Below are 16138 nucleotides of genomic sequence, written 5' to 3'. Positions count from 1 at the left end.
GAGACAAAGCAGCATTCAGAGTGGTAGGATCTGAACAAACAAGTATTGTTCCTTTGAATTGTTCTTTCTCTTCTTTTTAAAATGTGTGTGTGTGTGTGTGTGTGTGTGTGTGTGTGTGTGTGTGTGAGTGGTTTATGTATGGTATATATGTGGTGTGTGTATTGTGTGTGTATATGTATATGTGTGTATGTGGTTTATGTGTATGTATATGTATATATTTATGTAGGGTCTGTGTATGTGTGTATATGTGTATATGTATGTGGTGTGTGCGTGCGCATGTATGTGCAATATTTATTTATTTGAGACAGTCTCACTATGGACTCCTAGCTGCCTTTGAACTCACTATGTAGATCCCCCTGCCTGTGCCTCCTAAGTGCTGGGATTAAAGGTGTGGCTACCACACCCAGCCACCTTAGTTTTCAGAGGCAGACTCTCTCATTTTTCTGGAACTTCTTTCTGTGTGTGTCTGGGCTGGTCAGCAACCAGATCTGGAGATCCACTGTCTGTTTCTATGGCACCAGGCTTACTGTTGTACCCACCCCATCTGACCCTGGCACTTTTACATGACAGGTGGGGGTTAGACTCAGGTCCTTGTGATTCTGTGGCAAACACTTTACCAACTGAGCCATCTCTCCAAGCACCTGGATCATTTCTTTGGCTGCCTTAAGTAGTCAAAAATGTTACGAGAGACTCCAGGTGAAGCTCACTGTGGAGCACTGGTTTGTCACACCTAAGTCTGCCCTTCCATCTCCAGTGACAGTCAGTCAAGTAAGGAATGTAGAAAACCACACAAACACACACACACATACACACACACACACACACAAACTCACATATTTTCATGTTTGGAGAATTGTGTCTGGTTTTTGTTTGTTTTTGAGACAGAGTCTTGCTATGTAGCCCAGGCTGGCCTTAAACTAGTGATCCTCCTGCTTTAGCCTCCAGAATGCTAGGGTACACTTGTGGAATCATTTATGTATGTTTTACATTCCAAATGTCGAAAAGCCAAAGTAACTGATTGAAGTAACTGCCCTAGTTGGGTCTGTTGGGTTCTTGGTGTCCCTTGCCACCAATGAACCTCTAGGCCATAGAGGGCAGAGCTCTAGCTCAGCCTGGGTTATGCTGAGAGAGTTACCAAAAGGTTTTGGTAAAAGATGGAACATGAAGGGACATGGCTTTGCTGAGGATGGTTGGTAATACAGCTGGGTTGGGTGTGGGGCATGTTTCTCTAATGTAGCCCTAGCACTTGGAAAGTAGAGGAAGGATGTCAGAAGTCAAGGCTAGCCTGGGCTGCATGGAACCCTGCCTCAAAACCACAAGATAATAAATAATATCATAAAGCCCCGTGATAAAATTCTCTCACAAGGCCAGCTTCAGAAAGGAAGGGTTTATTGGCTCACAGTTGAGGATACAGAGCATCATGGCAGCAAGGCTGGAGGTGGCCGGTCAGCAGTTGGGAAGCAAGGGATGATGAATGCTAGCATTCAGCTTGCTTTCTCCTTTGTTTTCAATTTCCTCTATTTTCATTTTGTATGTCTGAGTGTTTTATCTGCATGCATGTCTGTGAGCCACATTCATGCAGTACCTGCAGGAGCCAGAAGAGGGCATCAGATTCCCCTGGGACTGGGGTTATAAAGGGTTGTGAGCTCCCCTGTGGGTGCTGGGGATCAAACCCTGGTCCTCTGGAAGAATGGCCAATGCTCTTAACCAGTGAGCTATGTATCGCTCCAGCCCCCTCTCCTACAAATAAAAAATTGTCTTGCATTTGCTTATGTATTTATTTGTTGTGCGGTTATGGGTGGTTATATGCTCCTGGCACAGTGGTCAGAGGACACTCTGCTTTCTCATCGCTAAGCTGGTTCCAGGGTTGAATTCAGGTTATTGAGCTTAGAGGCAGGAACATACACCTGCTGAGGTGTCTTGTGGATTTGCTTTTTTTTTTTTTTTTTTTTTTCTTTCAGTCTGGAACCCCCAGCACAATGAATGATGACCCCCACACTTAGAGGAGTTCATCTCACCTCAAACTAATCAAGAAAACCCTTTATAGACACACCCATACTCAGTGGTTGTAGGTCCTGCCAATTGAAATCGATGTTACACATCACAGGGGTACAACTGAAATTGCAGTGCTGTTGTTGGAAGAGCTCACCACAGCTGGCTGATCTGTGATGCTACAATAAACCCACAGTCATTCAGACTCCAGTGTGTTCCCCTGCAGTAATTGCAAGGTAGCAGTATCACCCCAGTTTATACAAAGTCTGGATTTTTGCAGAAAATACAAGAGATGGAGGAACGGCGGATCGTTCGCATCGGAGAGTCCATGAAGACATATGCAGAGGTGGATCGGCAGGTGATACCCATCATCGGGAAATGCCTGGACGGTATAGTGAAGGCAGCGGAGTCTATCGACCAGAAAAATGTAAGTGTAGACATTCCCTGGGATTCTCGTGGCTCTGTCCTCACTCTCCTTGTCCCCCCAGCACCACTTCATGTGTGGACCTCGGCCACCTTTTGGGTGTGGTTAGTATACTTGAAAGCCTTTCTTTGTTTTTCAAGACAGGGTTTTGGCTGGCAGTGGTGGTGCACACCTTTTATCCCAACACCAGGGAGGCAGAGATAGGAGAAAACAGAGAAGGAAGGAGGGAGGGAGGGAGGGGAGGGGAGGGAAGGAGAGGGAAGGGAAGGGAAGGATAGGATTTCTCTGTAGCTTTGGAGCCTGTCCTGTAACTCACTCTGTAGACCAGGCTGGCCTCGAACTCACAGAGATCTACCTGCCTCTGCCTCCGGAGTGCTGGGATTAAAGGTGTGAGCCACCATTGCCCCACCTGAAAGCACTTTTATGAACCCTCAGTGTTTGGATTTAGTTCCCCAATTCTTTAAACACACACACACACACACACACACACACACACACACACACACACACACACACACTCAGGGTTTTCACTGAATTAAGTGGATTTCTTGAAAGAGACAAAGCTCTGTAGGGCACCAGTGACTCAGCTGCCTGCAGAGGGTAGGATGTTTGTCACTAGATGCTGGTAGTATCCTGTTATTGGGGCAGTCAGTGTCATTTTCAGATGTTGCCCAAAGTCCCCTGGGAGGCAAAGTTGTCCTTTGTTTAAAATCCCCACTCAGATTCCTCTGTTCCACTTTTTAATTATCTCTGTAGAGTTTTATCAGTCTGGTGTGTACTGCTGCCTCAGAATGTTTAAAATGGTAAATATTTGTAGGAGAGAGCCCCAGGCAGGAGTTGGCTTGTGGTTCTATTTTTGTTTGTGTGTGGATTATGATTGTAAGGTTTCTTACCTCCCATTTTATTAAGACAAGTTATCTCTCAGTACCCTTCAGTGACCTCAGCCAAGTTTATAAGAAAATTATTCATGCTTTAAAATGAATGGCATCCTCCCCAACCCCGGCAAGCTGCCTGCCTGGGGTGCTCAAACCATCCTTACAAGCTAGAGATGAAAATGTTTTTTTTTTTCATGTTTTTCTCATCAGTTTTAGGTCTCTCAAAACAAAACAAAACAAAAACAAAAACAAAAAACAATACCTTAAAAGTCTATCAGGGCTATAGTGGGGCATACCTTTAATCCCAGTATTATTAAATATTAATATTTAATTAATATTCAAAGCTATGAATTAGTCTATCTAGTAGTAGACACACTACTAAGAGAAAAAAAATCCAGGATCAGTAGGATTTTCTTGGCTTGGCCTCTGCGTTCATTATCAGTCTCTGGTGTTGATGTGGGTTCATGGGTGTGGTTGCAGGACTCCCAGCTGGTCGTAGAAGCCTACAAGTCAGGGTTCGAGCCTCCCGGAGACATTGAATTCGAAGACTACACACAGCCGATGAAACGCACGGTGTCAGAAAACAGCCTTTCCAGCTCCAAAGACAGCAAGTCAGAGCTCAAGTTTGGTGGCAAGTCCAGAGGCAAGCTGTGGCCATTCATCAAGAAAAACAAGGTACTGGCAGTTTGGACCCTGTGTGGGCTGAGGTGACAAAGTGCAGAAGCTCAGAGTTTTGGTTTTAATCGAACTAAGCTCTGTACTTCCAGAAAGGTCGAGAGAACAGCTAGCGTGCTGCGTTCATTTCATGATTCCAATGGTCTCTTTCTGGTAGTGGTGTCTTTGCCATGGCCTCTGTCTTATTGCAGATGTGTTGTCATTGGACTGGGTCACCCACTCTAACATCACTGACTGACCTCTCAACCCTTTCACCCACCCCTTATCCCCCCAGACTACTGGGCACCTCTGCTGGGAGCGAGGGGACATGGGGACATGGTCCCATCTAATCAAGCTTGCCAGCTGGGCTTGGTTTTGAATCCATGTTAACTCTGTCTCCATAAACATTTTTCCATTTTCATTTCATAGCGTAGTGTGTAGGTGCATGACAGCGCTAACCCAGCGGCCTAAAATGGGATGGAGGTGGCATTACTACATTAACCTTAGGTTAGCCTGGATGTCTGAGATTCCCAGGACAGGACTATCCTGCTGTTTTTGAATCCTCAGTAATTTAGCCTCCCCCCCCCCCCCCAATCGAGCTGTGTTAATTTAGGTGCGGAAATGTTTACCCCTCTGGCTTTTGGAATGACTAATGAGAGCCTTAGCTTGCATGTGGCCATCTGCATGAGCTTGGGTCACAAGGTTTTGCTGTCCTGTCGCATACTCACTGACCCTCTCCTTTTCACTCCCTCTTCGTGGAACACATCCTACATGATTTCTTTTGCACCGTGGCATCAATATTAATGGTTTGTGTTTTACTTGCTTTGGATCTTGAATATGATTTGATGCTCATTTCTGTTTTGTGTCTTCTCGTTTCTGATTTTTTTTTTTTTTTACTGTCACTGCTCATCTCTCACTTGTAGCTTATGTCCCTTTTAACATCCCCCCATCAGCCTCCCCCTCCTCCCCCTGCCTCTGCCTCACCCTCTGCTGTTCCCAACGGCCCCCAGTCTCCCAAGCAGCAAAAGGAACCCCTCTCCCACCGCTTCAACGAGTTCATGACCTCCAAACCCAAAATCCACTGCTTCCGGAGCCTAAAGCGTGGGGTAAGTTCCGCTCTGGGATCCTGCGTCTCTTGCACACTGTGTTGCATGTCTCATTCTGCATAACTTACTTTGTCTGTGAATGAACCCAGTGTGTTTTCCGATAACATTTGGTAACATTTGGAGAGAGAAAGCTTGAGCCTACTTTCCCAGAGAGCCAGAGGACAGAAGAATGGCAGACAGAAAGGAGGGAGCAGTGCAGGAGGAGGAGGAGAGGACAGGGCAGCAGGCCTGACATTTTATTCTTTACTCTGTGCTGGAAGCGTCCCACACTTCCGCTTCAGAGGACTGAAGTCATTCGTTTCCTCCTTGCTCTCGCCAACTTTGTGGCCTCTTAGACTGATAGTGTAGAAGATGAGGAAGTGGAAATGACTGGAGAGTCAGAAAATATATGATGACTAATTATAGACCCGAGTGCAGTGCAGGCACTCCGTCCTCGCGAAGCCTTGTGGCAGAGAGGAAGCCAAGCAGGCACACTGGTTCCCTTGTGAAGTTAAGGGACGGCGATAAAATACCTCTCCACTGAATAGGGCTGATCTCTGTACAGGTGAAGCAGCCCAAATTCAAACTTGAAATTCCAAAGTGTTTTGAATGCCATCATGACACTGTGAATAGAAAATTCTATACCTGCCCTCACATGAGATATCACAGCCATAACACAGCACCAGGCTGTGAGTGTGGCCAGAGGTATATGTTTACATGAGGCCTAGCTTCCATCTCCAGGACCACAGAAACTAAACACAGATGCCAGAAGCATGTACAAATGGCATGTTTAAAAACCACACAGGCAAAGCCAATCAGTGGTGGTGCACACTTTTTAATCAGCACTTGGGAGGCAGAGGCAGGTGGATGTCTGAGTTTGAGGCCAGCCTCGTCTACAGAGTGAATTCCAGGACAGCCAGGGCTATGAAGAGAGATCCTGTCTCCAAATAAACAAACAAATAAATAAATAAATTACCAAAACAAAACAAAAAGCAAAACCAAAAAGCATGTAAAACATACAGGTGTTTCATGTTTAGATTTGGATCTCATTCTATCTATGTAGCTATCCCCATAAGGTCTGGAAGCACTTGTGGCCTTGGACAGACATTCTTGTGAGGAACACTAACCCTGCATCTCTTTACAAAGGGACAAGGCACAATTGCAGTGATGTTTATCAAGACTTCCTCCATTCTGTTCTGAGCTTTTGCAGTATGCTAATAGAAACCATGGGGCCAGGGTATGAAGTCAGGGAGTCTGCTTACGCAGTCTGGGGGTCTGTGGTGCCCCATGGGAAAAATCTCTTAGAATGAAATTGCTGTTAAGACTCAGGTTCAAAACCAGGTGTGATGTTGTTTGCACACCTTTCCTATCCTTCAGAAGTTCAAAGCCATCCTGGGCTACATGAAATTCTGTTCAAGACAAACAAACAAAAAAGCCATTCAGTTTTTGGGACAATTAAGATTGTGTGATTAAATCACACATAAACCTCTACAGGAATTGGGGAAGTCATCCAACTTAGATGCCAGCTTAGCTCTCCCAAGTAAAACTCAATGGTAGGTCTACTGAGCCTTCTCCAGTTGACTTTATAATAAACGTCAGGGCTGGCTGTGGTGGCTCACACCTGGAATCCCAGCACTTGGGAGGCTGAGGCAGGAAAAAGTTTAAGGCTAGCTTGGGCTACACATCATTCTATACTAGCCTGGGATGTTAAGTGAGACCCTGCCTCAAACAAAGTCTGTAGACCGATGGTCAGAGCTTCACCCACCTGCAGCTCTGTTGTTTGGTCCACCTGTGGGGTTTCCCTACAGATGTAGCAGCTGCCCTCCTCCTGGGATCTCCAAGCAGCTGAGAGTCAATGACACTCCTTCCTTCCTTCCTTCCTTCGTCCCCCCCTCCCTCCCCCTCCTCTCCCTCCCTCCCCCCTCTCTTCCTCCCTCCTTTCCTTCCTCCCTCCCTCCCCCTTCTCTCCTTCCCTCCCCCCTCTCTTCCTCCCTCCCTCCCCCCTCTCTTCCTCCCTCCTTTCCTTCCTCCTCCCTCCCTCCCCCCTCTCTTCCTCCCTCCCCTTCTTCCTCCCTCCCCCTCCCTCTCCCCTCCCCCTCCCTCCCCTCCTTCCTTCCTCCCTCTCTCTTCCATTTTTGAGACAGGGTTGCTCTACATAGCCCGGAACTTCTGATCTCAGCATGCTGCTTTCGACACCACATCATGTTTTATGCTTGGCTGGGATGAACCCTAGGCAAGTGCTCTACACCTGAGCCGCATCCCCAGCACCGTTTCTATTTTTTTGAAATGAGATCTCATTACGAAGCCCAGGTTGGTCTTAAACTTAGTGGTGATCCTCCTGCTTCACCTCTGGCACACTGAGGTTAGACCAGGATGCTGATTCTATGAAATGAAGGTTCTCTTAGCACAGGAATTCAACAGATAAGGAAACCCACCAGTTGTTGCATTTCAGACAAATGCTCATCTAATTTGCACAGGTTTGGAATTGATTCATGTGCCAGTGGATATTGAAGCAGGAAACACAAAACTCAGGAACTATTTTGTTTTAAGGCTTACTTAGAATATCAATTTAAAAATTGGGAATTTGGGCTGTTGAAATGGTTGAGTGTATATAGGACCCTGACAACCTAAGTTGAGTCTCTTGGACCTACATACTGGAAGGAGAGAACCAAGCTCCACAATTGTCCTCTGACCCCCCACATGCTCACCTTGGTACTCAAATACCTACCCCCACACTGCAAAAGTAAATGTAATAATTTTTTATTAAATCAGAAAATTTAATTTCCTAAAACTGTCAGGACAGCCACTGTCAGCAGGCAGAGTAGCTTCAGAAGTGAACGATGGATCGTGCTGTGCTGAGCTCTGTTGTTGGGACTGGCTGAGCAATCGGCAGCTTCTTGGCTCGATTATGCTGGCTTTTAGAACTGCACTCTACATCAGAGAATTTCCACGGATGTAACCAGGGTGAGCCAGGCTCAGAGTCAGTTACATCATGTTACTACATAGTCTCTCGTGTTTATAAGCATGTGCATCTGTCTGTCAGACGCTCACGATGAAATGTCAGGTGTTTTCAGTCACCATCATATGCATATCTGTTCCATGATGATGCATCACACAGTCTACTTAGTCATCTATGGTTTCTGTATCTGTGTTCGTGGTGTCCCCTAAGTATGTCAGCAGAGATCAAAGAATGTCTGTGTTCAGTTAGTACAAGAAAAGGCAGTTTAAAAAGTCTGATTTAAAGGAAGTCTATTTTTTAAACCAGCAAAATGAATTTTATTTCTTATTCCTCAACTCTATGTTCAGCAAATTCCTTTTATGGAAACTTTCCTGGATGGTAAGTGCCTTCTCCCAGTGACAAAGAACCTGCTAGAAGCTTCCATATTGAGGGGCATGGGGAACAGCTTTGCCTCCATCGCTTGTGATGAGCCCTTAGGGTCAGATCTGATGCTTTTCCTAGCAAGGAGGGGTGGGGGAGGAAGGAAGGAAAGGGAGAGCCTTTGAAGACATCGTGAACTCAGAGCCTGGGGAACTAGACCAGGTATGCAGCAGCCTCGTTGTGGGAGGTGCTAGATCCAGGGTGGACAGAATGCAGTCCTTGCTTCCATTTTACTTTCTCCTGCACTTGAACTTGAGGCTTCCACCCCTGAGTAAGGAGCTACAGGGAGGATTCTGGGAGAACAACTGTAACCTCTGGCATGTTCTTTTGTTTTGTTCAGTTTTTTCTTTCTTTCTTTCTTTTTTTTTTTTTTTTTTTTTTTGGTCTGTGTAACCTCTGAACCATCTGTCCGGTACCCTATGGCATGTCTTTTAATTTATCATGTTTCACAGCCTTCAGATTTGAATTTGACCAGAGTGTGGAAATTGTGTGAAACCATTTCTTTCTTCTTCTTCTTCTTCTTCTTCTTCTTCTTCTTCTTCTTCTTCTTCTTCTTCTTCTTCTTCTTCTTCTTCTTCTCCTTCTTCTCCTCCTTCTTCTTCTTCTTCTTCTTCTTTTTTTTTTGTCTGAGACACACCACCACACCTGGCTCAATGTGCAAACATTTCTTAGCATAGATTAGTTTATTTGTGAATAATTTAAAAAGATTAAGTATTTTTGTTGTTGCTGTTGTAAGATATTTTTCTGAGGGTATTTACAGAGCATCTGCACCACCAGACCTTAGTATCCCACCTTTACATGAATTAAAAAAAAAAAAGATAAGTAGTGAGAGTAACTTCAGAGCTGGATGTGGATGCACATACCTGTGACCCCAGCCCCCTAGGAGGTGAAAACTGGAGGGTCAGGAGTTCAAGGTCATCTCCATTACACATGGAGTTTGAGGCCAGTGTGAGCTATGTGAGAGGAAAAGGGTACTGGGGAGACAGGAATTAATACATGGATGGATGGTAGATATGTAAATGATAGATAGATGAAAGACAGATGTTAGGTAGATGATAGGTAATAGATGTTAGATAGATTGATGAATTGGTAACTGATTGATTAAGATAGATGCCTAAATACTAGATAGATGATAGATGATGGATGGTTAGATAGATGGATAAGTAGGTTAGAACATGTCCTGACTACGAAGGATAATACTATTGTCGTAAATGAAGATTTCTTTTTGTGCCTGTGCAAAGCAATTGTCTAGCTAAAACTAGGTTATCCCTCCTATATTTTAAAGTTAATCTTAGGAAATACCACCCAAGCAGAGTGAGGCATTTTGGAAATCTGTATTGTGAGTCATGAATGTGCAGTTCCTACTTTCATATATCTTACCTTGTTCTCTTGCTGACTTGTGTTATCACAAAGAGCTCATGCAGAGGACTCTAGGGAGACCCACACATGCCTTCGAGGCTAGGGACTATGTTATAAGTCCGCCTGTACTGTATGCATGCAGTACAGCCAAACCACTAACCCCATGGACAGCGCCAAGACTGGGGACCTAGGTGCAGCTTTAACACTTGCATCCCACTGATCAAAATTCTCAACTGAGAGAGCTGCCCCTGGGGCAAGAATGAGGTCTTAAGGTATAAATCCAACATCTGTTTTATCCCAAACTTGTATGGAAAGACCCAGGCCCCCTAATGGACATCCGATGCCCCAGTGACCACTGAGTGAGCTCACTGTCTGAATGCCCCTTTTTGTCAAGAGCCTGCAACTGCCACCTGAAGTATCTGTGTTATCCCTGGATATGAGTTTATGGCAGAAATTTACCCATAAAACACAGCTGCAGAGTGTACTCACCAGAGAACGACAATTTAGGGCATGACAATGTGACCACGCAGGGACCTACTTCTGTGTTTGCAGCTAGTGGGTCCCTAGGGAGTCAGGTCATGAGCATGGAGAACCAGAACTCAATCAGGAGCAGAGAGGACCCCGGTAGACTTCACTTAAGCTCTTACTGTCCCCTTTCTTTGCGCTTGAGGTTAGTAGCTGTGATCATCCAGTGACACATGGATGAGCTGGCTCTGTCTCCTTATTGATGCCCACTTCTCTCAGAGCCCCTAACTGTCACCTGAGGGTGTGTAGCCCCTCAGTGTCTAGTCACTCAGTGTGTGAGAGGCCTTTGCTTTTATTCTCCTAGGAGAAGGCTTGCTTTCTAATCGGAAGTGACCTCATTGGCTGACTTATGACTTATAACCTGAAAAACACTCAGTCATGCTTAAAAAAGAATTCCAGACACCGCAGTGTTGCCTCTGCCAGGTGATCTTTTACCACCCACTCCAGAAAATGGGATTTGAGAGTTTTGGTGTTTCCGAAAACTGAGTGTGAGAGTTTAGTAATTCAAGTCTCTACTGGAACAGATGTTCAATTTTAATGCTTTGTTCTTATGCTGTAGTGGTGACCTCCTATTGACATTACAAGTTTGGCTCCAGGAGATTTCGATTATAATCTCAAGAAGGGGGGGGCTGTAGAGAATAAATAGTGAGTCAGGTTCTTGAAATTCGCAACAAGATTGTGTGTGAGGAAATACGTGCTGGTGTCCGCTCATGTGCTTTGTGGGCCGTCCCTTGCTCTGCGCTGTGAGTGTTGTCTGTCTGACAACGAGCTCGGCTCGTGATGGACAATCTGTGCGTAAGCTCCAGGAGGCTCAGCGAGTTCAGGGCCATGGCCTATGTAGACTCTTGAAAAGCTGTGCAGTCGGGCCTCTTCTTTCCACACGGGAAGGGTTTCTTTAAATAGAAAGTGATTGCCTATTTACAAAGAAGTATCAACCTTGGTTTGTTTTTTGTTTGTTTTTTATTTTTCTTTTGAGACAGGATTTGTGTAGTCCAGGCTGGCCTGGAACTCAGCTGTTTAGATCTTCTATTCCCTGAGTGTGAGCCACCAAGCCTGGCTAGCAGTATCAACTTTAAATAATCTTGAGGGTGACAGAGTATAAAAGTTGACTGAGAAATTTTAGTTCTGCTCTACCTAGAGTAAAAATCCAAGTGCGATTTCTCTGGTATTTGTCCTCCAAGTGTGTCTGCAGCCTACTGTCATGCTGAACTCTCTGGGCAGACAGCAGGGTCTCGGAGTCTTGTCTCTGTTTGAGTTCTTGAAGCTCTCTTCCTATGGCTGGGCTCCTGCGGTCACGGGACCTTTTTCATCTCCAGGCCTGCAGTCACGGAGCTGTTGTGGCGCTACAGTAGTCAGGTTACCCACCCACAGCAGCACCCTCGGAGCCAAGGCCATGTCTACCCATACCCTAAATGCAGCAACATAAGCTCCTGTTCATGGTCACTCTCCAAATGCTGTGTAGCCACATGGACAGGCTTGAAGTTCAATAACAAGCCTCAAATCACCTATATGTAGCCCACTGCTCAGAAACCCGAGGCCACACTGAGCTACATAGCACCACCCCAGTACTCCCCCAAAAACAATCAATTAATTTTGAAGACGATCAAGTCACAGAAGTCCCCCTCATGGCCCAGGACCGGTGCTGGTGAGCGGGTAGGAGGCTGCATCACCTGGCCACCTCCATCCTAGCTTGTGACATCTACATACATGTTGTGGCATATGCACACATGCCTATTCATACACACAGTCAATCAGTGTAAGGGGGGTGCTGGAGAGATGCCACATCGGTTAAGAGACTTGATACTCTTGTAGGGGACCAGAATTCTATTCCCAGCACTTATATGTCAGCTTACAACCCCATGTGACTCCAGCCCTGCAGGCACTATGCACTGTGCTCGTGTGTGTGTGTGTGTGTGTGTGTGTGTGTGTGTGTGTACGCGTGCATGCGTGTGCACACACACATATGCACACACATAAATAAAAATAAGTTTGTTTTTTTTTTTTCAAGACAAGTTTTCTCTGTATAGTCTGGTTTCCTGAAACTCACTCTGTAGACCAGGCTGGCCTCAAACTCACAGACATCCGCCTGCCTCTGCATCCCAATTTGGGATTAAAGGTGCTCAGTGCCATGCCTGGCAAAATTAAAAAGAAAGAAAACAACAAACTATTATTAAAAAATAAAAACTAGCCGGTGTTGATGGCACATGCCTTTAATCTGAGCATTTGGGAGGCAGAGGCAGGCAGATCTCTGTGAATTTGAGGCAAGCCCAGTCTACAGAGCAAGTTCTAGGACAACCAGAGCTGTTATACAGAGAAACCCTGTCTTGAAAAAAAAATTTTTTTTTTAATTAAAAAAAAAAAAAAAAAGCAACTGAACACCCATGTGAGTGGGAGTGTGTGTCGAGTGCCTATGACCCCAGCACTCAGGAGGTAGAGGAAAAGGCTTTTTGATAATTTGAGGCCCCAGCCAGGGCTGCACATTGGGTAACCCTGTCTCAAAAATAAAAAATTAAACGGAATCTGCATCAGGTGTCCTAGGAGACTTTGGTAAACAAAGCACTGTGCAATTCTTTTCCTCCTTTGGGGCTCATTATGTATCACGGCTGTGCATAGCAAGTTTAAGGTCTGTTCCCAGTACCATTGCAAATCCCCTCCCCAGCAAGCTGGTTTTATAGGCATCCAGTGAGAGGTGACAGTGAGGGTCGTGAGGACTCTCCTCTCACACCTTGTCTTGGATTTGGCACCCAAGCCACCTAAGAAGTTCTGTAACGACCAACCCCTCCTGTGAACTTCTGTACAGATCTGCCCTGGCCATTTTCACAAGTTGTCAGGCGAGCTGATGTCATATGCCCAGTGGACTGGCCTCTTCTGACCTGTGTTTTTTTTTCTCTCTCTCTCTCTTTCTTCTCTCTTCCCGTTTGTTACCTCTCCAACTTTTTCGTGAAGCTTTCTCTCAAGCTGGTAAGCACAATGCCCCCCATGCATGCCCTTAGTCTAATCGGGTTTCTGATATGTGTTGTGGATGCTATGCCTCCAACATTAACTGCTCACATTCTTTTCTCCTTCAGGCGCCTTTGTTGGTGTCTGTTTGACCTCTGGATGTGTGACTGTCTTATTCACTAAGAGAATTAATGCTTGCCATGATTTGGTTTTCCTTACCGTGGGGACCTTATGAATATGCCAAGCATTGGTCAACTGCTTATATTCATCTGAATGTAAATGTCAGAAATGGGGGGGGGGTCCTACTGGACCAATTTAAATAGTTGGAAGGTACTCCTTTATGGGAGCCACTAAAGGAGACACTGGGGAGGCAGAGGCAAACAGATCTCTGTGAGTTCCAGGCCAGCCAGGGCTATTTGGAGAGACCCAGTCTCAAAAACAAAACAAAATAAAACAAAACCAACCAAATAAACAAAAAACCACAACAACAACAAAAGAACAAACACTGGGAGCCTGAAGGAGACACTCAAGTGTGTGTCATGCCTGCAGTGATGGCTTGGATTTTGGGTAGGAAAGACCAATGGGAAGAGAGAGACCTCCTGGGGGCCTGAACAGCTGTCTGGGTGCCTTGGGTAAAGGTGATTCCAGAGGCCACAGATGCTCTGATGGACAAAGGGAAGCCCCTCGCCCATCCTTGCTTAAGCTCTCTACCTAATGTCTGCCTGTCTTGCTTTCCCTTTACGGTGTAGCTCTCATGAACAACAAGAGTAATTGTTCAATTTATTAAAAGAAAATCCTAACCAACATAACCCACTATACTTTAAGAATGAATGAGGGCTGTGTATCCGTTGGGGACACAAAGCCTTCACCAGCTTGGGAGTAAGTTGTTGCTTCCATGCCATTCCTTTGAAGTCAGTGAAAAAGTGAAACGTGGGTAGGGGCTATCAAGATGCTCAGTGGGTAAGAGCGCCTGCCCTTACAAGCATGAGGGCTCCATCTGAAAGAACAGGTGTGGCAGTGTATGTACCTGTCATCCCAACACTGAGGGGCGGAGAGGTGAGTTTCAGAGGGAGCACACTGGACAGGCAGCCTCCCTGAAAAGCCAGTCTCCTTACAAGGCTGTAGAGTGAGAGAGAGGAAAACAGCTGATACCCTGCTGGAGTGACACCTTGAGGACACACACCTCTGCATACCCATGTGCATGGACCACAAATGGGCACACAGATGTGAAATATTAGGTAGGAAATGGGTTAACTGTAAAAGCAAATAGCTGGAGGGTCTGTTTTACCCAGGACTTATGCCCAGGAGCAATGTAGGTGTCATCCTGAGATGAAGGAAGGCTGAATACGGAGCCCGCCTTCCATGGCTGGTTCCACTATTCTGAAAACTGGGCCACTCCAGCCACGTCAGAGACATCCCCACTGACTCAGAGCTAGAAACAAGAAGCCCATCTCCACAAAATGAGTCACCAGTCAGCCTTGTTTGAGGAAATGTAAACTTCGAAAGCCTAATTGGGTGAGATGCCCTTTCTAACGATCCTAAGTTTCTATGGGAAGTTGCTGACCTGAATCTCCATAGTAACCAAGGTTTGAGGCTTTTCCAGTGACTTGTTTTCAAGTAACAATGCTATTTGAATAGCCAGGGTAGCTACTGAAAGGGACCTGGCTGGTCAGTTAGGTTGCTACTTTATGAATTGAAGATAATGTGCGGGTCAGTTAGGTTATTTTGTCATGAGGAACCAGTGCTGTCTCTTCTGTGGCTAGCCACAAGTCACCAGCCCAAAGTGTTCCTTACAGGTGTTGCTTCCGATTAGATGCCATCCAAGCCTTACACCTGTTCTAAATGCATTCAAAAGATTCAGGTCATCACTAAAGCATCCACGTTCAAGAACAGTCTCCTGAAGCTACTTTCCCGGACACTGTAGCCACAGAATGTTTCCATCATCACAGACCAGTGACTTGTATTGAATTTTGTTACATCCTAGATTTATAAACAAACAAACAAAAAACCAAAATATCAGCACTGGGAAGATGGGTCCAAAGGTGAAAGTATTTTAAGCCCAAGCCTAAATTCCCAGAATCTATAGAAAAGCCCGGCCCCCAGCAGGCACGTCTGTAATACCAGTGCCTGGTGGAGAGGTAGAGTATGCAGTGGATAAACAGCCTAGAGACACTGTCTCAAACGAAGTGGGAGATAAGGACCCATGTGTCTGTGTGTGTGTGTGTGTACGTGTGTACAGTCTCAGTCCATGAAATAAGTATCAGGATCACCAAGATGTGTCAGGGGCAGGGGTACTTGGCTCTAAGCCTGATGACCTTGAGTTCCATTTCAGAGACCCACATGGTTGAAAGATGGAGCCGACTCCCACGGATCATGTAATAGATAAAAATTCAAGCTGAATGCTTGAATAGAGTGAATACAAAGGAAGACACTGAAGTTTTCAGATAGTGGGCATGGGGGTGGGAAACTTCCTCAGCCACTGTCACACTGGGGGAACTACTCGCTGCTGCTTGGCTTCAGACCCTTGCTTGGCTTGGTGACAGAAATGCCTCCCTCCTACCCCTCGTCTATCACACACACTCAGGGTGTCTCGGGAAGGGGCTCTGATCTCCTCCTGACCTAAGAGGCAAATATTTGCTGACTCATGCACTTGCCAGCCTAGCCATCTTCCTCATAATCGGCCTACAAGCTTCTGTCACAAGTCCCTGGGTAAGCTACTTGGCAAATTCCAGTGGATTCCAGAATCACATTCTCTGGGTCCCCTTTCTTTTCGCCCCCTTGTTTGAAAAGAATTGAGGTTTTCAAGTAAAATCTCTCTTGTAACTTTCCTGGCTTTCACTGGGCCCATTGAATACATTTCATTCTTTATGAAGACAGCCTCATTTAAGGAAAAACTCTTGGCTCT

General features: G+C 45.7%; 1 protein-coding gene across 9 annotated transcripts in view; it reads left to right on the top strand.

Moving 5' to 3' along the window:
- Positions 1 to 16138, top strand: part of Fnbp1 (formin binding protein 1) — a 195728-nt gene that overhangs the window by 165116 nt on the left and 14474 nt on the right. For 5 of the 9 annotated variants that reach the window (XM_051185111.1, XM_051185109.1, XM_051185112.1 and 2 more), the window contains 3 exons: positions 2273 to 2419; positions 3772 to 3966; positions 4869 to 5051. In XM_051185111.1, the coding sequence (XP_051041068.1) occupies positions 2273 to 2419; positions 3772 to 3966; positions 4869 to 5051 (525 nt within the window). The remainder of the gene's footprint in view (positions 1 to 2272; positions 2420 to 3771; positions 3967 to 4868; positions 5052 to 16138) is intronic. The other 4 variants (XM_051185113.1, XM_051185114.1, XM_051185115.1 and 1 more) reach the window with 2 other exon arrangements.

Source organism: Phodopus roborovskii, unplaced genomic scaffold, assembly GCF_943737965.1.
Source record: "Phodopus roborovskii unplaced genomic scaffold, PHOROB, whole genome shotgun sequence".
NCBI lineage: Eukaryota > Metazoa > Chordata > Mammalia > Rodentia > Cricetidae > Phodopus > Phodopus roborovskii.
Note: the sequence above shows the minus strand (reverse complement) of the source record. Positions and strands in the feature narration are given on the sequence as shown.